At 49.9% G+C, this 23800-nt stretch overlaps 1 protein-coding gene and 1 long non-coding RNA gene across 4 annotated transcripts; one reads left to right on the top strand and one right to left on the bottom strand.

The window, feature by feature from the left end:
* Positions 1-596: 596 nt before the first annotated feature.
* Positions 597-12750, bottom strand: SERPINB6 (serpin family B member 6). 3 transcript variants are annotated; one of them, XM_081246878.1, is made up of 7 exons: positions 12642-12750; positions 6623-6797; positions 4526-4675; positions 3678-3795; positions 2598-2740; positions 1329-1484; positions 597-1112 (listed from the first exon to the last, which is right to left on the bottom strand). In XM_081246878.1, the coding sequence occupies exons 2-7, from the start codon at positions 6785-6787 to the stop codon at positions 708-710; spliced, it is 1137 nt and encodes a 378-aa protein (XP_081103004.1). In that variant the 5' UTR covers positions 6788-6797; positions 12642-12750; the 3' UTR covers positions 597-707. The 3 variants fall into 3 exon arrangements, with proteins under 3 accessions (XP_081103004.1, XP_081103002.1, XP_081103003.1); XM_081246876.1 differs by lacking the exon at positions 12642-12750 and adding an exon at positions 12372-12522; XM_081246877.1 differs by lacking the exon at positions 12642-12750 and adding an exon at positions 12122-12361.
* A 163-nt stretch (positions 12751-12913) lies between these two features.
* LOC308624010 lies at positions 12914-23212 on the top strand. The gene is made up of 4 exons (XR_014016915.1): positions 12914-13667; positions 20642-20724; positions 21006-21103; positions 22425-23212. It is a non-coding gene; the product is annotated as an uncharacterized lncRNA (long non-coding RNA).
* The last annotated feature ends 588 nt before the right edge of the window (positions 23213-23800 follow it).

The following is a 23800-nucleotide window of genomic DNA, read 5'->3' as shown; positions in this document are numbered from 1 at the left end:
CGGGATCATGTCTCCAGCAGGTAACACAAGTGGCCGCAGAAACCTTAGCCCCCTCTTTATCTCTAGTACTTGCAACCAGATAGAAAGTCACCTGGCGTATATCCATAAAGTGGTCTTAAACTCTTCCGTTACTGTGAACAGGACCTGTCTGCTCATCTCTGGCCCCTGGTGGCAATTAAGCATTTTCAGGGAAAGTGGGTGGTTGTGCATCTGAAGAGGTCTGTGACCGCAGACCCCTCGAAGTGCAGACACAGCGGGAAATGGGACTGACTTCTCACGGGTCTGGGTCACTGGCTCTCCCCACCTCTGTGCTGGTTTCTGGAGGGCTCACAACACGTTTTGGAACAGAACTCCCGCTGAGGGTCTCTGCGGCCTGCTCCCCGTGGCTTCCGTAGCCTCTGCTTCTCTCTGTTCTCTCACGAACAGGGGCCCCTGAGCAGAGGAGAGAGGAAGCACCTGCTCTCCCTGAGGCCTGGACGCTGAGGGCGGAGGGGCGCCCGTCAGAGCAGGGGCACTCGCCAAGCGTGACCACCCTCCCCCGACTGGCAATGCAGGTCCTAGTGGGCACGGGGCATGCGAACACACAGACACAGGCGTTCTCGATCAGCCCCTTTATTTCTGGACTGTCGCCAAGGCCACTTCGGGTCGCAGGCACGTCACGGAGTACCAGGGAAAGCGGGCCAGCAGGACCCAGCGGGGCCACCTCCTCACGGGCAGCTGAGCCGGCCGCAGAACAGAAGTGCGCGAGTCTTGCTGTGCTGGATAAAGAAGAGGAAAGGGTGGTCGGCACAGAACCTGGGGGTGATCCTGGCGCAGCGCAGCATCAGGACCGCGGCAGTGGCGGCGGCCGCCTCTGTGCCCGCCTCGTCGACCTCCACAAAGGCCTTGTGCATGACCCGGGACAGGCACAGGTTGCTCTGGGACGACATCGCGGAGAAGTCGGCCCTGGCGCTCTCGAAGGCGTCGGTCACGCCCAGGGCGCGGAGCACGCCCTCCATGTCGTAGCTCTCCTGCAGCTTAAACTTGGGCAGGGACACCTCCACCTCCTCCTCGTCCATCAGGTCCGGACTCGTCCACTCGACGAATTTCTCATAAGTGAGTTCCTTTTCCACCTAGAAGAGGTGAGTAGAAGGGCTTCGGGTCCAGAGCAACGCTGCCCAGCGGGACCGTCTGCTGTGGCCCGCACGCGCCACGCCGTGGGTTCGAGGGGGCAGCCGGGGGAGTCGTGCCGGCTTCAGAAAGGGTTCCCACTGGGAGGTGGGGAGCCTGCCGGGCGGGGATTCAGACGTGACCCCCTTCCCCCCACGGTGCGATTACTGCTTAGTTACCGTTTTCAAATCGGTGTTTTCATCGGGAAGCATGATGATCATATTGAGCTCGCTGCCGACGTAGGGAAGCACCAGAATCTTTGTGAATATCTCTGGGATGTAGGTCATTTTAAAGGTGGATTTCATAAACATCATTTGCACAGGCTTCTCCACATTCTGTAAAGGAATGGATAAACAGGATGTTGAAACAAGACACTGGACAAGTCAGCAGAGCCGGCCACTCTGGGCCCCAGAAACACTTTGTTGGCTTCCAGACACCACACCAGTCCCCTCTCTTTTGCCAGCTCACCTTCACTGCTTCCGCCTCCACACGCTGGGGCACCCAGGGCTCAGGCCTCATGCTGCTTTTCTGCCGGTGACCTCAGCCCCGTGACTTTGAATTCCCACATTTATACTCCTGGCTGGGACCTCCCTCCCATACTCCAGATGCATCTATTTTACTGCCTACTCAACACGTGCATTTGGACGTAACAGAAACCTCCAGTGTCACCTCTCACGCTGGCTCCTCGTGTCCCCCCCACGGCTGCTCCAACTATAATTTTCCCCATCTCGGTTGACGGCAACACCATTCACCCCAGGAGTGTCCCTGGAGTGTCCTTGACCCCTGTCCTTCACACCCCACATCTGACTCATTACAAACCACGCTGGCTCCACTTTTAAGACACAAAGCTTGTGCTTCCCACCCCCACTGCTGCCAGCCCAGCCCCGGTCATCGTGACAACTCCCAAGTGACCTCCCTGGTCCTGCATTTGCACAGGGGCTAGAGGGGTCCCAGGAGATCGGTGCCACAGCTCTCTGTGAGAGCTCAGAGGAGGGGTACACAAACCGGGCTGGGGGCACTGCCAGGGAGGCTTCCAGACGCCGCTGGAGAGGAAAGGGGGATATACAGGTACTGACAGAGTGAAGACAGAGACATGGGTAGGATCCGGGGCCACAGAGAGCTTCATGTGCCACAGTCTGGAGTTTGAACTTGATCTCAACAGTTCTGGGAAGCCAGGAAGGACCCTAAGCCTGAGAGCTACACCGTGGGACGTGCGATACAGACAGAATGCCCAGCGGCAGCATGGACCACGTTTGATGACACAGTAGAGAAGGGGCAGGGCGAGAAGAAGGCCCCAGGTTTGCCGGGAGACCGGATGCTAGGCTGCCTAAGGCCACACGAAGCACCAGTTACTTGAGGTCAGCCTTCTCGCACGTTCTATAAATCAATGTGAACACAGGGACTGTTTCCAAGAACCTCCTCTGTTACTGTGAAGTACCCATATTCACCTTGCTGACTCTGAATGGCCTTTCCTTGGTGTGCTGTTTGTTAAACTGATTCTCCCAGTTTCCTTTGAAGTAGATGGCGTTCACGAGAACCAGAGAAGTCCTGGAGTCCACTGAATCTGGAGACAGCAGGTCTATAATCTTCCCTGAAAAGAAGAATTAAAAAACCAGTTAGCTAAAGGGCTTCCTGACAGAGGCATCGGGACGACATGCACTGGGCCGTCTTCTTGAGGGGTCAAGTGCACAGATGAAGGCGCTCGCCGTCCCCCAAACAACCATGTACAGGGAGACTGGCCCCTAAAACAAAGGCAGCGACAAAAACTTTTAAAGCTCTGGTCAGAAAAACACCATCGGCTGAACAAAACATAAAAATGAACAAAGTAGTATGTTATGTGCAGGATAATTCACAGTGAGAGAGAAAGGAACGTTGGATGTCTCCAATTCAGGGGATTGTCCTGAAGGTGAGAGGCTGTAGCTTGTGTGGAGAAAATTTAAATTAAGAGCCGCAGGTAGATGAGGACTTAACCAAGTGTCCTGCAATGATGCTCAGTAACCCGCAGAGCTCAAGCAGTGCTGGACAGGCAGGCAGCTTGAGACCTGCAACCAAATGTTTCTTTACAGTCTTTGTGAAAAGAAAGATTATATTAACATTAACAACAACAAGAAAAAAATTAAAGTGAAGATTGTTCTGGAAGAGGTGCACCAAACATTGATGAGGAGAGGGAAAAGGCTAGAGAGAATAATTATACACTGATTGTATTTCAAAAGTAGATTTTTAAAGTTTACAGTTACTCAGAGAGAAAAAATCATTCCTGTTTACATTTGATGGTCTTGTGAAGGAACTGACAATAAGATTAATTAACATACGATGAAAACACCTCCTGTACAGCACAGGGAACTCGACTGAATACTCTGTAATGACCTATATGGGAAAAGAATCTAAAAAAAGAGTGGATCTATGTATAGGTATAACTGATTTGCTTTGCTGTACACCTGAAACTACCACCACACTGTAAATCAACTATACTCCAATAAAATTAATTAGAAAATACCACGAAAGCAGAAATAACAACATATCTTCACCTTCTGTCCTTTGGGCTACCCAGGTGTTTATGTGCTTCCTGGATTCCTCCGCAGCGCTGATAAAGTCGAGCTCTTCCATCTCTGCTTGGTAGAATTTGTGGCAGGAATCTTTGAAAGACTAGGAGACACAGAGCAACATAATCGCATGGCTGCAAAAACAATCAACGCCAAGAGCTTACTTCCTCACCACAGCAAATCAGAACGTTGATAATTTTATGGTTTACATGTGTAATGTACAAATGAATGCGAGGAATTCACCTTAAATCCTTTCTCAGTCTTCAGCTACATTTAATAATAAACACAAACTAAGAAAAATAACGGTCTGGATGTCAAATAAATGCCATGGACGCCGCACCAGCGAGGTCAGGATGCTGGCACTGAGATGCAGCAGCTGCAGGGCCACGGCCGTGCCCAGTGGGCTCCTACCACGGTGAGGCCACTGCTCCCTCGGTGTTTCAGAACCGCTGGCCGTGAACCAGGGCCCATTGTCCCACGTTAACATGGGAAACCTGCAACCCCACGCCACCACTTCCTCAGCACTCGCTGTGAGGTGCTAAATCCACACCGTTCAGAAGGGTTCCACCTGCGGCTACGGGCACTTGAACTGCAGCTGGTGCCACTGGGGCAGTGAATACTTCACTTCATCTGCGTTGAATTAACGACACTGGGACATAAGTAGCTGCGTGTCCAGTGGCTGCCATCGCGGACGGCAGTGCGTGGGGTCCTGCATCACCCCACCCGTGTGCGTCTCAGCCCACAGGCCCTCTGCTGCACCACAAGGTCCCCCCTGCCACCTCCCTGCCGCCTTGGTCTCTACCTTCTTAGTAAAAGCAGCGAGTATGACTTACTGGGAGGAAATCATAAGTCTTCTCTCCGAAGAGCCTGTTGGCGGTTCTGAGCAAGTACTGTGTGCCGGTCCTGTTAACTTCGGTGAGAAGGTTCTGGAAATCCTGGTGGACATCTCCACCTCCGCTGCTGCTTCTGCTTAGAGAAAGTGCCTGAAATCAAAAACAGATAAAAACGCACAACTTCAGTGTGCCCTGACTACAGGAAATGGATACGACACTGAAGTCAGCCTGAGGACCACACTGATCCTCACTGCAGCTTAAAACGAGATTCACCCAGTTAAAGACACAATGCTTCCTGGAAGCCACCCAGCCTCCCTCCTGCAGGGAGTCCGAGAAGTGACGGCAGGAGCAGAAATGCCCCTTTGCAAGCCCAGTTCCGTGCGCCCACTCCTGTGGTCTGTCTGCAGACAAGGCTGCCCGCCAGGCCTCCCGTCTCTGCACACACACGCCGCGTCCTTGGGTCTGGGCTGGCCCTGGGACGTGCTCTGACCAGCAGAACACAGGAGAGGTGACTGTTCCAGGCCTGGGCCGAAAACGGCCCGGCAGCTCCACATTCGCCGTCTCGTCCCCCAGCCCTCACGACCTAAGAAAGTCCCCGCTATCCCGTTGGGGGCCTCGCGGGCAGCCCTGGGGAGCCAACACTGCCCGGGGAGAGCGCCTTGTGGGAGGACGGAGGCCCCAGCCAACAGCCAGCACCAAGGCCCTTCCTAGCTCACGAGTGAGCCCAGCGGGCACCACGGGGCCAGGCCAGAGGCTGAAAAGCTAGCATCGTCATTCCCAGCCACTCAGCTGCGGGGCTGTTCCTTTTGCAGCCATAGAAGGTCCAGGCAGCCGTCCAGGCGTGGTTCTGCTGTAACACGAAGCTAGAACGTGGGTGCTGGCTTTGGACCCAGCAGCTGGCTGAGGCTGGAAGGACAGTGCGGAAACCACTGCCACCTGCAGCGGTGGGAAGGCTGGCCCTCTCCCCGGGGAATCGTGTATCTGGCAAAGGAGATGCCCGGGAAGAATGCGGCATCGGTAGCCGCCTGGGAAAGCGCGAGGGAAGAGAAAGATAGCTGAAGAGGGAGCTATTTCATTGTCAAGCAGAATTTAAAGGAAATATTTGCAACCCAGGACTTGCTGGGTGGAAAGTGAAAATGTTTCTCACTCCCAGCCTCTCCAGCTGGCAAATGATTCTGAAAGTAGGTGACGGCCTCAGGGCAAAGGTCAAACTCAAAGCACAGGCCTCAAGGGCAGGATCAGGACACTTCATTAAACCTTGGAGATCGAGGCCGGGCCCCGAGGCCCTCTCAGCCAGAGAAAGGGCTTTGGGACGTTGTCCCCCAGCCCAACGGAGCCCCGCCTCACGAGCTTGTGCCCGCGTCCCTGCTCAGGGAAGCAGAATTCAAGCTGCTATTAGAGACCCACACGGTTCAGAAGCAGCCTTGATCCCAGACACCCAGCCTCCAGAGCTGCGAGGAAGCAAACTGCTGCTGCGTAGGCCACTCAACCTGGGACTCGTCAGCCTGAGCACACGGACACCTCCCCACGGCACAGGGTGAGCCCTCCCTGTCTCTCCAGGGTGGGCCAGGAGTGGGGCGGCGGATGATCGGTCCCTTTAGTTCACGGAGCTCTGCACCCAGGAGCCTCAACAGCCCCGTTCCTCCTGGACTTGGCAGCCCGAGCCTGGCCCCGAGAAGGGATGAGACCCTGGGCCTCGGGAGGCTGTGAATGCTTGGCGGGGCCAGAGGACAGACTACGGTGGCCGTCGGTGGCCCCAGGAGCTGGACCTTCATGCCCTGCGCAGCCCGCCTCGGGCCGGTCTGGGCTTCACTGCAGGGCTGGCCTCGCCAGCCGGGCCTTGGCCAGCACATCAGAGCAGAGGCTGGATGAGCACTTGCTCATTCAAGTGTGTCCTCCTGGAAGCCAGGTACTGAGCTGTCAGGAAGGCCCGGCCACCTGCCAAAGAGACATGGTGTGGGAGGCCCAGGGGACAGGGCAGCACAGAGGGAGTTATGTGTCAAGAGCAAGGCCTTTGGGATTTGAAACATGGAGGACCAACTCAACTGAGAAAGTAACAGCATTTACCATCGCCCAGAACTGGTTTCAGGTACATACCTGGGACATCTGGGCCGCGGTGTTTCCCTTTGCCCCCATGAAGACCATGGCCAGGGCAGAGGAGATGCTTATGGGTGAGATAAACACATTTTTCGAGTTGTCTTCACCCAGATGTTTCAAAAGGGTCAAGGCAAAGGTGCTGTTTGCTTCCGACAGAGCATCCATGGTGGCGAGTCTGAAACGATGGATTTAAAATCAGTGTCGCGTAAATTTAGGCTACACGTCGGCCGTGTCTCACTCTGCTGTTAAAAGTTACCACTGACACTTTGGTTCAGCAATAGGTACAGGCACAAAACTCGATTTCTTTTGCGGGGGCCTCAGAATTACTTTGTGGGTGTTTTCTAACATTTAGTGAACACAGTTGAACAGTGATGTGATAAGACAGAGAGAGAGCGGGAGGACCCCCATCCTGGGTACTTGCTGGGGGTGGAATCGGGGACGCAGCTGTTCGCTTTTGCTTTCATTTCTGTATTGTTTGGTGTGTTTAAGGGCCTATATGTATTATTTTATCATTTAAAAATCATTCAAAATGATAAATCCAACCACACAGTTACACAAGAAAAGATGGTTGAATGTTTTTGTAATACGGGAGCAAGGCCCCCCTTTAGGATAACCTGAAGCCTTAAGGTAAAAGACAAATCAAATCACGTACAAAGAGGCACGAAAGCCTTAAAAACAAACACCTCTGACGTCCGGTTCTCCTTCTATGAGACCTCAGCTTGTGCCAAAGCCCAAGTCAAAGGCCCTGTCCCCAGGCCCCTGCTGCCCCCCAGGCCCAGGCCCTCCTTGCCCGGTTCTGGACGAGGGCACTTGGGGACTCACGCAAGAAGCACAGCCTCTAGCATCCCTGATGCAGTCAGACGTCACGACTCAGACCCCCCCCACACACCGCACGGGTCATCCTCTGGCCTGGGGACAGGGCCACCAAGACGGCCAGTCCACCAGGAGACACTGCAGCCCCATGGCCCTCCATGAACTGAGTAAGGACAGGGGTGTAGGGCCCTGTGTGTGTTAGGTCTGCTGCAAGGTCACCTGGCCAAGGAGATGTCCCACGAGCCCCCTCCCCACCCATCCAAGACTCTATTTTGCCATCTGCATGCATTTCTCCCTCAGATGTTGAAGGAGTGTTGATTCCAATGGAAATGCCAACCTAAGAGACGCCATTAATAAAGCACCCTGTCTCTGGTAATGTCCAGCAAATTTGTTTCAGGCTCTGACCTTTCTGTCACTGATCTCGAAAAGCACACCTGCCCTCATCACCCCCCACCCAGGAAAGCAGTGGCCTGGCCAGCCCACGGTATCTACTGGGGCCGTGGAGAAATCAGTGTACTTCTGTGTATTGTGTGAAGGGAATTAGAGGTGAAAGATCAATAGTTCTTCAACAGAAAGCAGCTTTGGTCTTAAATACTAAACTGGGAAAAACAAAGCAGGAGACTCAGAGGAAAAGGCACGGAGACCAGGTTCACAGTCCCAGCTCTGGCACCCTGCATCAGTTACTTGATTTCTGCTCCCTGCATGAGGAAGGGGATACACCAGATAATCTGCGTGCTGACGGGGTTCGGGGCAGGCCACCCCAAAATGCGGAAACAGGACTCAAACTCTCTTGTGCCTTTTTAAAGCTCATCTTGTTTGCCTCATCTGAGCTTATTAACAGACTCACGATTTTTTACACACAAGGTATTTCAATTAGTGGATGTCTGTTTTCTTCTTGGTGATCAAATTGTCACCAAGTGGGGCTGGCGGGCTTCTCTTTAATCTACTTTACTTTGAGATGTTGATCTCCAACACCCTCCCTTTACAGGTCTTACATCCATTTTGAATTTTTTTCCCAGTCCAAAGATACCAAGTTTCAGCCCCTCTCTTGGCTTCATGGAAAAGTTGTAAAGCACAAAACCGAACCCTTGACTCCTCAAGGAGCGCGTGAGTCTTGGTGCTGTTGCGGCGAAGCTGGGCAGATGTTTCCTTCCAAGCCCCTCACACACCGCGCTGTGAAGGGGAGACACCACGTCAACTTTTCATCCACCACCCCACCCCCGACCTTCCTCAAACACAGCTGAACTCAGAGACGCCCGTCCGGGCTGCAGTGGTGCCAGCCTCCTCGTCGGTTGTACCGATGTGTGGACCCCACTGTCTGCCGGCCACGCCATCCCCGTGGTTCCACTCTGGACTCACTGCTCTTCATCTTGAGCACTGCTGACCCCCCAGACACTCCTCTGGGCCCAATGTCTTCCTGTTTCATGGTTTACTCCCTTCTTTGATGAAGCGAATCGTCCAATAGCTTTCTAAGACAGAATACACACATTTTGACTTCTTGCATGTCTGAAGATGTCTTTATTCTACCATCCCCTATGATTGACGGTTTGGCAGCCTCCATCGATGGGCCCCGTTTACTCATTTTGCCGTACGCTTGGTGGGCCCTTTCAATCTAGCAAATCAAGAAAATTTCCCTTCCTCTCTGGGAACTGAACTTTTTTTTTCCCCCCATTTTTTGGCCACACCGTGAGGCACGTGGGATCTTAGCTCCCGAAGCAGGGATCGAACCCGGGCCTCCTGCATTGGAAGCGCAGAGTCTTAACCACTGGACCGCCAGGGAAGTCCCTCTCTGGGAACTTTTAAGGCACTTGTCAGTTCCCTGCAGACTGACTGTTCTCTTTTTCTGGGCCTCCTACCTGCACGAGTGGCAGGCACAGAAGCTGGTATCTGTGGGCACGTGGGACTGCACGGCTGCTCGCTGCGTGCGGTGGATCTGCCCCTCTCTTGCATTTTCCATCACAATGACGTCTTGTTCCATTTTCTGGAAGATACTCATGACTTCCTCTTGCGATCTTTCTACTGATTTTTTCCAGTCTCAGCCATTATACCTTTAATTCCTAAAGACTCCTTGTTCTCTGCTGTTCCTTCTTTGCTGCCTCCCCGCCCCACCCCAGTTCCCCGGAGAACGTCCATCACAGTCTGTGGTGTTGTCTTCTGCTGCCTGTATCGTCTCTCTTCTCCTGGGGTCTTCTGCTATTGTGCTGGTGTTTATATCATTTGGGTCTCTTTCATACACAGGCTTTCCACAACTGCTTGACGATCCTGGGATGTCAGTTATATTTAAGAGGGAAACACAAAACGAGGTTGGAAACTGCTCACATGGCAGGATGTGTGCGATCAAGGGGTCAGTAGCTTTTTTTTTACTGAGCAACCAGCAAATGGAGGAGCCCCCTGGTCTGGCTGCAGGCGGGGTAGGGGCCGGGGGGTTTCTACGGGATCCGTAATCCCCTCCTCTCAGTCCAATGCCTGGGGGTCCCTGAGTTCACGCATCAGATCCTGCAGGGGTGAGACCTGATCTCCTACTGGGTTCTGGGTAAGGCAGGGAGGGTGGCTGTCCGCTGCACAGTAGGTGGCCTGTGGGGGTCACCTCAGTCTGTGGACACGCTTCCTACCCAGGCCCCGTTTGCAGCCCTGCACTTCACCCCTGCCTTTGCTGGTGCTTGGGCCCCAACGTTGAGCCTGTCCGCCCCTTTTGGTCTGTTTCCCCTCCTCGGCACTCAGCCCCTCCCCTGGTCACTTCCCTCCTCCAAGACCTCTGACCTCTCTTGTCCACTCTTTGTCTCCTCTCTCCCTTCTCTGTCCTTGTGTTTTTGACGCTTCACAAGGCTCCTTCATTGTCATTTTAGCAGGATTTTTATGAAAGGAAGGTGCTAAACACATGGTCACAAATCTACGAACTATTTTTGTGAGCAGAGAAAAACATTAAAAGCCATTTCTTCGCCCATTACCCGGTTCCTCTGCTAATTGTGAAATAAATGTCCAAACTCCAAGTCCCATTTATTAAGATCCCTCTTGTCTGTCCTGAAATGTGAATTTGATAATAACCTGCCACATAATCATAAATGGATTTTTATGATCACTTTGCAATAATATATAAATCCTTAATAATTAATCATAAAAAGATTAAAGAGGTCTTAATCCTAAAAAATTAAGAAAAATAAGACCAAATTCAAACAGTTTACCATGAAGACATTCCAGATATCAAAGGAAATTATAGCCAATCTAGTGGGGTTTTTGTATTGAGGGACAGCTCTTCTCTATTCAATGCACATACCAGTAACAACGATACACATGTCACAGGATCACACAGCAAACACAACACGTATCAATAGCTTTCCAAGCCCCTACTTTTTTAGCTTCTGTAGATAAGAGAGCCAGAAGTGTCCTTCATATACACACATGCACACACACACTTGTTAAATTCATCATATATTTCAAAATTATTTACAGCTTCAGTAACAATATGCCTTTTAAAATATATTTAATCATGAACATAAAAACCAGAATTAAGGTTTCATTAATGAACAGTGTCATATGTGTATGTGTGTGTGTGTGTGTGTGTGTGTGTGTGTGTGTATAAAACAAGTCTAACAAATCTACCTTTGGCACCATTTTTTCCCTGTGGCACCATCAGTAACCTTCAGCTGTTAATGTGCATAATTGGTTTAATTCAACTGATCAAGTCTTAATAATTTTTTAAGGTGTCACTATTTAATTGTGCTTCTTGTCTTCTTGGATTAGGATTCCTTAATTTCCTAGAGGATTTACTATTAAAGATTGGTTTAATGGAGACCTGGGCTCCTGCTTTGTCCCCACCTGGTCTCTGGGGCAATGTGTGTGTATGTGTTGTCTAATACGTAAACGGGATGATTCCTTCTACTTTATAAGTTTACTATGAGGATTAGATAAACTAATGCCTGGAACACAGCGGGTATTCAATAAATGGTGGGTAGAACTACACGTTATTTTCTTTCTGCTGATGTCCAGGCCTGATCTCAGGTCCAGCAAGCTTGGCAGTGTAAGGTGTGTAGCCTTCCCTGGGGTCTAACGACAAACACTTGGTGTGATGTAGGCCACTCTTTGTGTAAGCAGAAAAGAATGGTGATTCCATTCACTCTAATTTCACTCTATGGTTGCTGGTTGGAGTTACCCCACAACAAGCTGAACTGTAACAAAATGCCGTGGATTGGAACTGGCCTCATATATTACTTTTAAATACTCAGCTTACATGACCAAGTATGACTAAAACTGTGACCCTTCTCTGGGGTGGCCTAACGCCGGGGATGCAGGCACTCACGAGCGGTGGGGAAGAGCGGGACACACCCAGAACCCTGAGAACCACAGCCCTTCCTGCTAATCCCGGGGCACATCTCTGAGCCGCGGCAAGGCCCCACAGGACCTCAGTCCAGAGGCTACTTTTCACACTCCCCCTCCCCACTCGGCCATAAGATACACCAACAGGGCCGGGAGGGACCATGCCAACACTGACCCAGCTTCCCCCAGCACCCGCGTATTCCTGGCGGCATGTGAGGACTAATTTTCCATACTCTCTCCCTCAAAACTGAGCTTTATGGGGGGGGGGGGGAGGGGAAGAAAGCAACTGAAGAGCCAACCTCATCCAGCACGCGCAGCCCCAGGTATGACTAAAACCTCTCCCCGGTCCTCTTAGCCCTGAAGATGCCTAACCTTGTAACACTGTGCCTGCAGCGAGTTTAACAAACAACAGACGTGCCAGGATCTGGAATGGTCCTCACGATTATCTTCGCAGGCCTGAGGCCCCAGAAAGCGCCTGAGCGCCGGCCACCCTGTGGGCGGGAGACCACTGGGCAGCGGGGCCGCCTGGGCACCCACCCGGGCTTCTCTCGGGCCCCAGCCCCACCCACGCCCGGGCTCCCAACGCCCGGCGCCCTGCGGCGCGCGCCCGCGGGGGGGTCACCTGTGCGCGCGGGGCTCGGAGTGGCCCCCGGGGAGGCTCGACGCCGCCCCCATGCGAGCGTGGGAGAGACCGAGGGTCCTCTGCGTCCCGGGCAGCGGCGGCCGCCACACTCACCACGCCGTCACTTCCGCCGGATCCGAAACGGAACCCCAGCTGGACGCGCGCCCCCGCCCACCCCTCCGGTCCTCAGCGGTCACGACCCGGCCGCCCGCCCGCCTCCCCGCCTCGCGCGCAGGCCCAACGCCACGGCCCGAGGCCCCGGACACTCACAGAGCGCGCGGCCGGAGCGGGCAGGGCGGCAGCGGAGGGGACAACGGCTCCGGGGGCCTCAAATACCGCGGCCGGGAGGCGGGCGGGGTGGGGCCGGGCGGGCGGGGCGGGGCCGGGTGGGGCGCCAGGTGCGCTAGGTGCGCCGCCGCGTCCTTTCCGCTCCCAGGGTGGTGATTGCGTACCCGGGGCCGCCTGGGGCGTGGATGGAACGAAGGCCCGGCTCTCCGGAGGCTTTCAGTGGGGCGACCAGGGTGTCTCTGTGTCTTAGTCCAGAAAAGTGCCCCCCCCCCGGCACGTGGGCTTGAGTCGCACAGCGCAGAGCAGAGCGCGCTCCTCCTGGGTGTGCGGAGGGCCCAGTTATCCGACCCGTGTGAATCGGACACCAGGGAACCGACAGATTACACAAATGCTGTGGAATCCTGGTCTGCCACCTCGGAGCAGTCTTGGAGAACGGAAAGGGCTCGGGTGACTGCAGTGGGGAAAATGCTCTCCTCGTCTTCAAAATGATAAGTTCAATTTTGTAAACCTCAGATAGTTTAGTGCCTCTTCTGCCCTTAGCCTAAGCCAGGGGCTCTCAACATCGACACTATATTTACCTCTGAGCCGGATAAGTCTTTGTTGCAGGAGGGCTGTCCTGGCCCCTCTACCCACTAGATGCCAGCAGCAAACCCTGCCATCCCTCCCCGAGAGTGACTGTTTTTAATTTTATTTTTGGAGTAATAAACATTGACGAAGGTTCGAGATACCTCGCTTCTACCCTTACCTTCTCCAGTCCTTTTCACCCCAAGTTTATTAGCTCATCTTTATCCTTCCAGCTTATCTTCTTGCAGAGATAAGCAACATAAATATATTGTGACATGAGAAATAAAATTGAGTCACTATGTCACCGGGTTTTAAATGGAGCTGGAAGGCCATCACGGAGGTGGACTTATGCACGGCCTCACCAGGTAGAACGACAAACCTTTGAACTGGGCGGAACCACAAAAGCTCCAAGGACTCTGCAAGAACAACCTGCAACTTGTCACAGTAAGACCTTCCCCTCCCTCTAGTGATGGCCTTAGCGATCCGTCAGGGTCAGCCAAGTCTAGCTACTGCCACCGTGGGCAGCTGAAATTCTTAGTAAGGCAACCCTCCCTTCCGTGCCCTTAAAAGCCCCTGACTCCTTTTACTACTCCCAGTGGGACTCGGTTTGGGTTCCTAGCCGAATCTGTGTGCCCCAAATTGCAATATTTTGATCTCAGATTATCACTTTTAGTTTGGTTCTCGCCTCCAAGGTTTCTTCAGGTTAAAAAAAGTATATGTATATATATTCCACTCCTTATCAAAAGGGTAGCATTCTGTCTCTCCATCTGTCCATCCGTTATCTGTCGATAGTTCTGCAACTTGCTTTTTCCACTTAACACTAAATTTTGGAGCTCTCTCTAATTTGGCACATAGAGATCATCCTTATTCTTTTCCAAGGCTGCACTGTATTTCATTGTGTGCCACTGATGGCCATTTGGGTTGTTTCCAGTCTTACGTCATTACAAATAAAGCTGCCATATAAAACCTAGTGCTGGGCTTCTCAAACTGTAATGCACGTGCAAATGGTCTGAGGGGGTTGTTAAAATGCAGCTTCCACTATTTACAATAGCCAGGACGTGGAAGCAACCTAAGTGTCCATCGCCAGATGAATGAATACAGAAGATGTGGTACATATATACAATGGAATATTAGCCATAAAAAGGAACGAAATTGGGTCATTTGTAGATAATGGTTGTAAGAGACTGTCATACAGAGTGAAGTAAGTCAGAAAGAGGAAAACAAATACCGTATGCTAACACGTATATATGGAATCTAAAAAAAAAAAAAGGTTCTGAAGAACCTAGGGGCAGGACAGGAACAAAGACGCAGACATAGAGAATGGACTTGAGGACACGGGGAGGGGGAAGGGTAAGCTGGGATGAAGTGAGAGAGTGGTATGAACACATATCCACTACCAAACGTAAAATAGATAGCTAGTGGGAAGCAGCCGCATAGCGCAGGGAGATCAGCTCGGTGCTTTGTGACCACCTAGAGGGGTGGGATAGGGAGGGTGGGAGGGAGACACAAGAGGGAGGGTATATGGAGATATATGTATACGTGTTGCTGATTCACTTTGTTATAAAGCAAAAACTAACACACCATTGTAAAGCAATTATACCCCAATAAAGATGTTTAAAAAATGCAGCTTCCAGTTCACTAGATCCTGAGATGCTGCATTTCTAACACGCTCTCTGGTAGCTGATGCTGCTGGTCCACAGACCACACGTTCAGTAGCAAGAACTTGGTGTGAATATTGTTTTGTATGATTCCTAGATTCTTAGAAATGGGATTGCTAGATCAGAAGTTAAATACAGATATACTTTTATTAGTTACTGTCAAATTGGAATTGTTAGGAATTGTTTCCTCTCACCAGCTATATCCGACTGCTTCTTCACAGACTAACAATGATGCCTGGATATCTTTGGATTTTTACCAATTTGATAGGTGAGAAATATTGTCTCAGGTGGTTTAATTAGCATTTCCCTTATTGTGAGTGAGGTTGAACATCATATGCTTTTCATATGTTTAAAAGCCATTGCCTCTTTCTGATTTATTTTTTACCCTGTGACCCATGACTTCTGTTCATTTAAAAAAATTGTTTGGTCTTTTTCTTCTTGGTTCTTAAGTGCTCTTTATATATTAGCATAATTAGTCTTTGTGCTATGTCACACATATTTTCTCCCAGCTTCTCATCTGTCTTCTGACATTGCTTCTGGTGATTTTAGCATATACCTTTTTTATGTAGTCAAATTTAATGATTTTTCCTTTATGACCTACAGATTTTTGCATCATAATTAGAAGTCTTTCTCCAGATTATAGAGTTCACCAGTGTTTTCTTGCAGTATTTGTATGGTTTTTGTTGTTTGTGGGGTTTTTTGTTTTCTGTTTGTTTGTTTGTTTTTTTTTACATTTAGACTGCTGATCCATTTAGAGTTGATCCTGGTGTTTGGGAAATGTAGATCCAATTTTTTACTCTTTCAAATGGCTTTCCAGTTGTTCCAACTCCATTTGTTACAAAGTCTGTATTTTCACTGATGATTTGACAGGACACCTTTATTACACACCAAATAGCTGTATGCACGTTTCTGGACCCATATCCTGTTTCTGTATATGCCTGGTTCTGAACGTTATATCCAGCCACATCTGTCACTCTTTCAACTACAGAGCTTTCATGATACGAGTTACTACCTGGTGCGGGGGCAGTCCTCCTCATCGCTCCTCTCTTTCAGGGTTTTCCTGGCTTTCTCTGCTTCTTTATTTCCCCATATGAACTTGAGAGTCAACTTGTCTAACTCTAAAAAAAAAAAAAAAAAAGTGTTGGTATATTTGTTAGAATCATATTGAATTTACCTGTGGTGAATTAACATTGCTTCCTGATTTAGTTGTCCTCTCTGAAGGGGAGCAGAATATGCCACCCCAAAATGTGCCCCTCTGGCATGTGGATTATTTTGAGCAGAAGGCAACCAAGACCCAGCAGACTCAGGAAAACTTTTACCTCTCTCTTAACTGCCTAAAAGAATGTAGATAGGGGGCCTAGCCCAGAAAGAGAGCTGTGACCAGAGATAACTTTTCACCTGAAAGACTTACCTGCACGGCTGGGCAGACATCTGCTCTCCTTACTGTCCAGTGAATGCCCCCGCGCCCCGCCCCATGAAGCCCCACCCTACCCCATTCCTTAGCTCAGGATGGCATATAAGCTTCAACTGCCTGATTGTCTTTGGGTCTTATATTTTCATGGGACTTCCGTATATGAAACTAAATTTGTCTTTCTTCTGTTAATCTATCTTATGTCAATTCAACTATTAGACCAGCCAAAGAACCTAGACAGGTAGGAGGAAAATTTTGATGCTCCCCTACATAGCCAAGAACATGCTGGATCTTTCTATTTGCTCAAATATTTTTTTTTGTTTTTCAGGACTGTTGAAGTTTTCTTCATAGAAGATTGACACATTTATTATTTAGTTTATTCCTAGTTATTTTATCTTTAGTTATTTTATCTTTCAGGTGATATTATAAGTAAGCATGTTTCTTCCATTATGTTTTACAACTGGCTTCTGTTTGAATAGGAGAACATTGTTTTTATGTGTTAACTTTATAACTTGCTGCCTTACTGAATTTTCTTACTATTTGGATGAGTTTTTTTTTTAATTGATTCTTTTGAGTCCTTGAGTCCTACAGCTATATTATATCACCTGCAAATAGAGATAGTTGTATTTCTTCCTCCAATTTTCATGTCTCTGACTGTTTTCTCTTGTTTGATTGCATTGGCTAATACCTCTGATAGAGTAAATTACTTAACCTACCTACATTTTAGTATGTTAATACCTAGAAAATAAAAAAATAAGCACAGGAAGCCAGCATGACTCCACAAAAGAACAAGCCATTCCTAACCTCATTTGCTTTTTCTAAAAATAGGTTTACTTGTCAGGGAGACCTAGGCAGGGGTTCTGTAGACCAGTATTCTCTACCACCCTGTCTGGATTCAAATTAGGCTGGAGAACTGTTTCCAAATTATGTAGACTAATAATTCTAGGCTCAGTATCCTTCTAGAAAGATTTCTCTTAGCATAAAGTTGTCGAATGCATATTTATCACATTTTCATAACTTAATATCTTAACAGGATTTTAATGAAAAACAGAATCAAACCCAAAAGTAATCCGATATTTAAAAATAAATGATATGAGTACACAATTGAAGAACTACTCTGATCACAGGTCGTGTGTGACAAAGGCCTGGGTTTCAATTCTCTCTAACCAGGCATGAAACACCAGCTTGATGTGGTATCACTGGAAATGCTTATGGGATTACGGCAGTTGAGCACCCCAGCCTGTTTGCAGAAGGACGCACACAGTTATTGCTCAGTAGGACTTGGTGATTCACTGGTGTCTGATGTTTACAGAATTCACTTCAGATATAGCAATGAGGTCAACAAAAATGACTCCAGAGAATGCCGTTTTCTTTCTGATCCCAGCTAATTGGTCCCTGCTGCCAACGCTGACAGAACATCTGGCCTTCACTCAGCAATAAAATGGCATTTTCTTTCCCCAAATGTCCCTGGATGGGGAACTGGTTTGAAGTCCATTTCAAAGGACTTCAGTACTCAGTGTAAGATAAAAGTAAACAGAGGCTTTCAGGTGTGGATCAAGCAGTCTGCATTTACAGTCAGTCATTTGGAAACAGAGATGAACAAAATCTGGATCATGGTTTCTAAACACAGCTCATTTTATTTATGAATTTGGGATTGTCACAGGTCAATGTTTTCTTTCATTGTGTTTTATTTTTGAAAATAATCCTTCTTTCAAATGTTGGAAATAATTTATTGGACAAAACACTCAAAAAGCATGTTGTGACCCGTATCCAGGTCATTTAACACAAGTCAGTTTTGACATTAGAGCACACGCAGCAACTCACCCACGACCCGACCACAGAGCAGCCAGTAAACATCTCCCTGAGTCAGTGCATTTGTCCTGCTGACATTTCAGCTCCAACACAAAAGGAGGAGAGGGTGGTCCTCTCCTAGCTGTGGGCCTCTCACTGTGACTTTTGTGTCATTAACACGATTGCGTTCCATGTGCATTCTTCAGTATTGCGTGGATTGACTGACTCGCAAAATGTAAAGAGCGTTTCTACTTTATATGCATGGTAGGGATGGATTTGGATTGACTAGAAATCAGACCACAGTGAATGAGCCAAGAAAGGCCGTCTCTAAATAGTCAACTGGGGCCTTAGATAAGCAACAAAAACTTACCCTAATGGGTTAAACCATCCATGATTAGGTCAATTGCTTACTAACCCAAGCTAATTAAATGGATATTTACCACACATCTATAATGCAAAACTCTGAAACTGGTCCAGGGCTAGCTAGAACCTCTGCTCTCCAAACGGGGACATAAAATAAGTTCCAGGCAACTATCTACATCTATCCGGTTTCCGTAGAGACAGTGAACACTGCATGTTTCCTACAAACAACAGAAGTCATCCAAATGACATGGAGCATGTTCTGTTAGCAACCTACGATACTTAAGAGCTCTTCATACCCTTTTTTTCTTTCTTTTTTTTGGCTGTGTTGGGTCTTCGTTGCTGCACGTGGGCTTTCTCTAGTTGCAGCAAGCGGGGGCTACTCTCTGTTGAGGTGTGCGGGCTTCTCACTGCAGTGGCTTCTCTTGTTGCAGAGCGCGAGCTCTAGGCACGTGAGCTTCAGCAGTTGTGGCACATGGGCTCAGTAGTTGTGGCATGTGGGCTTAGTTGCTTCGCAGCATGTGGGATCTTCCCGGACCAGGGCTCGAACCCGTGTCCCCTGCATTGGCAGGCGGATTCTTAACCACTGTACCACCAGGGAAGTCCCCAGTGACTTCCTTTTTTTTTCAAACTGGAAACTACCTTTCACATTCAGATGCTTGGACTCATAGCACCTTCATACCCTTGAAGCCCCACTAGGTAGCAGAGCTGGAAACCCCCAAACTCCATGTGTTAGACATTTATTGTCCTGAGTACTGTATCAGGTCATAATGGAGTTGAGGAATAAAGCACGGTCCTTTTCCTTCTTGCCGTTCAGATGGGTGGGAAAGAGAGATTGTGTCTCAGTGTAGTGGGCAGCGGCTCTGATGGGCACGCACACAGCGTGACGGGAACAGAAGGACGGAGCCAGTGATGATGCTGTGGGGCTTGGGACGGATTCACGGGGGTGTCAGGGGAGCTGGGTCTTGGGGGAGGGGTGATTGTCCAGGTAGAGGAAGAGGAACCGACCAGGCAGGGTCACTCCCGGGAGTGTGTGAAAGGGCTCCCGGGAGGTGCTTTCAGGTTGGGGTACAGGGTGTGGGCCGGGGAGTGGCCAAGGTGAGGCCAAGTAGGGTTGAAAGGGTCGGGCTGGGGTGGGCTGGACTGGAAAAAGCCCCGAGGCCATCCTGAGGAACTGGGGTCTTATCTGTCAAGCAATGAGGAACCGTTGTAGGATTCTAACTGAAGGAGTAACATGACTCATTCTTTTATTCACTCATTCGTTTCCTTCCCTCCCTCCCTTTTCGCCTTTCTGACTCTAGCACTGCCCTTGGGATGGACTGCACGCAGAGCAAGGCGTAGCAGGGCCAGTTAGGAGTGGCCCTCAGGGACCAGAGCACAGGCAGGTGGGCCTCAACCCACCGGCGGTACTGCTGGTGAGGCCGGGGCTGATGAGGGGGCAGAAATCGCAGGATCTGACGACCAGGTGGACTGCGGGGAGGGGCCAGGGAAAGAGTGGAGTTCCAGGTGCCTTTTACTATTCTAACTCGGATAATTGCATATAAGGTGATGTAATTACCGGAGAGAATACGAGGGGAGGAGAGGGGAGGGTCAGATGAAGAATTGGTTTGAGTCGGAAGGGGCTCATGGTGCATGGAAAGCGTTAGATGAAGGTGTCCAGGAGACAGGTAGGAACAGACTCGGGTACAGGATGAAGGTGCTGGAAGCCGTGCGCGGGTTGCACTGGCCCACAGCCAGGAAGACGGAGGGGGAGGACAGGAAGAAGCTGGACTGTGGGAAGCAGAGCCGGTAGGTAGCATCAGCCTCTGGTCCTGGAGGAAGAAGAGGGTGAGGACGGGAAGAGGCCGCTTCCCGCTGTAGGTCAGCAGTCCCCTCAGTGACAGTGGGACAAACACCAGGGTGCGTGGGATCTGGGCACGGAGAGGTGTGCAGGTAGCCCTTTGGGAGAGGGAGAGAATGCTGGCCAGAGCTGCAGGTAAGCTGGAAGGAAGGTGTGTGTTTTAAGGACGGAACAGAGCTGAGCACGTCATTTGCTTTCCGAATAGCGACAATCAGAAACAACCATAAAATACTAGGAACTTAGGAAATTGATTTAAAGGAAACTCTAAACTGAAAAATGATTGTTTTGTCAAGAGTACAATAGTGAAGCAAAGCAACGCTGCTTATTTCTAGCTTGATAAGTATTTGTGTTATTTTAGGTCTTTCATCTAATGGCTCAGATGAAATTTGCACTTTCCAGCCTGACACGTTAACCCAGCACCTGAAGGACAGGTGCCCAGAGGTGAGGCTCTCTAAGGCTTAGAGAGGGCTCATCTATGCTGTGAATGACCTGAAACCTGGAAGATGTTCTTCAGAATCTGGGTTTCAGTCATTTTATTTTATTCAATTATTTTGCAATTATACTGTCACTTAAAATCTGAGTTAAATTAAGAGAATCTTGTTACTTGAGTTTTTTTAATATTCCTGATCATAACTTTTTAAGATATAGTTAAGTAACTGAAGAGAGGTTTCTCTCGCTCGCTCCCTCTCTCACTTTTTCCCTCTCACTTTTTTCTCATCTAGAGAAGCTGACTTTCTCATCTGGTCAGGAATCACCTGGGCAATCCATTTCACAATGCAATGCAGAGCGAGATGAACCAGAACCTGCTGTCTGGGATAGGGTATGCGAGGGTACAGCTGACTCTGGCAGCCTTGGCCTGAGGCCCCAGGTCACTGCTGAAGGGAGCTGGATGAATCTGCATGAGAAACTCAAGAACTGCCTCCTCAGATGCCAAATTAGCAGACCTAGTGGCTTGACCAGAGCAGTCCTGATGGGGCCCTGTGGCGACGAAGCTGCTCAAACTAAACAAGCAAACAAATAAAAACTGTGGCGAGCAGGGCTCAGCTGTCACGAGGCCACTTTCAGCCAGTCTGTGCTGCCTGGGGAGCACCAAGACCCCTCAGCTGCTGTCCCCCTGGCACGGGGGCTGGAATGGGACCTGCTTTACAGAGCAGTGGCCTTGGAGACCCAGGAGGGTGCCTTCTCGGCCAGGCTTAGTGCTCGGGGAGTGGGATGCCCTTGAAGACTCACTGGGTTTCCCACAAAGGGCAGGGGGGTTGATTCCAAAATGCAGGCTTGGGTACGTTGACCTGAAGCAAATAGATAGCCAGGTATTCTCCAGCAAAGATGAGTTTATTCAGCATCAGCAGAGAATTGCAATTCAGGGGCTCAACCACGGCAGCCACGTGCAAGTGCCCCCGCGGCAGAGGAAGGAGACACTTTTATAGGCGGGACAATAAAAGGAGGGGACGGGCTTAGTAAACAGAGCCCCAGCCTTTCATTGGCTGAGTCCTGGCGGGAAAGAATGGGAGTCTTCTGTTGAGCTGGGCTGTCAGTGCAGGGGTGAGAGCGCCCCCTCCTGGTCTCCAGACTCTGTTTAACAGGTTTCCGTTCATTAATGTTTTACAGCTGTCACAGGACAAAAGCCAAAAGGGACGTGAGATATGCATTTTCATTATTCCTGCGTGGGGAGGGTGGTCAGAACATTGACCTTCTTTTTTTAAAATTAATTAATTAATTAATCGATCTATCTATTTATTTATTTTTGGTATGTGGGCCTCTCACTGCTGTGGCCTCTCCCGTTGCGGAGCACAGGCTCCGGACGCGCAGGCTCAGCGGCCATGGATCACGGGCCCAGCTGCTCAGCGGCATGTGGGATCCTCCCGGACCGGGGCACGAACCCGTGTCCCCTCCATCGGCAGGCGGACTCTCAACCACTGCACCACCAGGGAAGCCCTGTCCTTCTTTTTAAACAAAGCAAGTGGTTCCAGCATATTCTAGACTCCCATGAGCCTGAGGTAGAGAACCTCAGCCCCTCATCAGGAAGAAGGAAGGGCGAGGGTCGAGGGAGGGGCTCCATCATCCGCCCCTCTGTCACTCTGCCGCCTTCCCTTCCCCGACCCCAACTGCCACCAGCACACATGCTTCCTCTCTCTTCCCAGGGCCATCCCACCACCCAGGCGACGTGAGACCTGCACGAGGACCCTGGGGCGCTCTCCTCCTGTGGGCTGTCTGAGCAACACCACAGCCAAGTCCTGGGGTCACATCTACGGTTTGATGAACTTGATGTTTGAACTTGATGTTTGTGCATCACCTTTAATAACTTTATTACCCGAACCACCTAGCATTCATGAAATGGCAACCGTGACACACTAGCTGTGCTGTGACTGTTTCACTCATTCCACAAACTTTTATTGAGCACCTGCTCTATAGACCAGGAGTTACACTAGGGTCTGGTGACGTCGTGGTAGGAGACACGGTCCCTGGCCTCAGGATACCAGATAGATATTGTGAGATAATAGAAAAAAATGTGTACTGGAGTCTGCCACTGGCTCCTGGCACAGGGCTCCGGAGCCCTTGTAATTTCCTGGGTGATAGGAGTGTCTTCTGTTCTAATGAGGTGACTCTGGGTGGGCTCCGGGCTGAGGGCTGCTCACTGGAAAGACCTACCCATGATTAGAAGCTTGGGATCTTCCGCCTCACCACCCCGCATTCTCTTGAGAAGGGAGAAGATCTGAAAAATGGAAGTAATAATGGATCATGCCCACGTGAGGAAGCCTCCGTACGTAAAATCCCACTAGTGTGAGGTTCAGAAAGCTTCCAGGTGGGTGAGCACAGCCACACGGGAAGGGTGATGCACCCCATCTCCAAGCGGACAGAGGCTCCTGCACTCAGGACCCTCCCAGACCTCGCCCTATGCATCTCTTCATCTGGCTGTTCATCTGTGTCCTTTGTCATATCTTTTAATAAACTGGTAAACGTCCGTGTTTCCCTGAATTCTTTGAGGCGCTCCAACAAATTAACCAAACCTGAGGAGGGGGTCGTGGGAACCTCTGATTTGTAGCCAAATCCTACAGAAGTTGTGGGTAACTTGGGGACTTGTGACCATCATCTGTGGGACAGGGAGCAGCCTTGTGGGACTGAGCCCTTAACCTGTGGGATCTGACACTGTCTCCAGGTACACAGTGTTAGAATTGACTTAAATTGCAGAATATCCAGAATGTATAAAGAACTTTTATCATTCAACAACAAACAGACAAACGACCCAATTAAACAATGGGCAAAGGACTTGCATAGACATTTCACGAAAGAAGGTATACAAATGGCCAATGAGCCCAAGAAAAGATGCTCAACATCATTAGTCATCAGGAAAATGAATAACAAAACCACAATGAGATACCACTTCAGACGTTAGGACCGCTATAATAATAACCAAAAAAGCAACATAACAAATGTTGGTGAGAAATGTGGAGGAATCAGTGGGAATGTAAAGCGGTGGAGCCACTGTGAAAACCAGTTTGGCAGTTCCTTAAACAGT

Source organism: Mesoplodon bidens, assembly GCF_964165515.1.
Source record: "Mesoplodon bidens genome assembly, chromosome: 10".
NCBI lineage: Eukaryota > Metazoa > Chordata > Mammalia > Artiodactyla > Ziphiidae > Mesoplodon > Mesoplodon bidens.
The sequence above is the reverse complement of the archived record's forward strand: the minus strand, read 5'-3'. Positions and strand labels throughout refer to the sequence as shown.

What these genes read in the sequence shown, in the direction of transcription:
- SERPINB6 (XM_081246876.1), bottom strand. Translation starts at nt 12,424, where the DNA reads ATGGGGGCGGCGTCGAGCCTCCCCGGGGGCCACTCCGAGCCCCGCGCG. An exon ending in CCGCGGCCCAGATGTCCCAG is followed by an intron (nt 4,676 to 6,622) that starts GTATGTACCTGA and finishes TTTTGATTTCAG; the next exon opens with GCACTTTCTCTAAGCAGAAG. An exon ending in AAAACACCGATTTGAAAACG is followed by an intron (nt 1,113 to 1,328) that starts GTAACTAAGCAG and finishes CACCTCTTCTAG; the next exon opens with GTGGAAAAGGAACTCACTTA.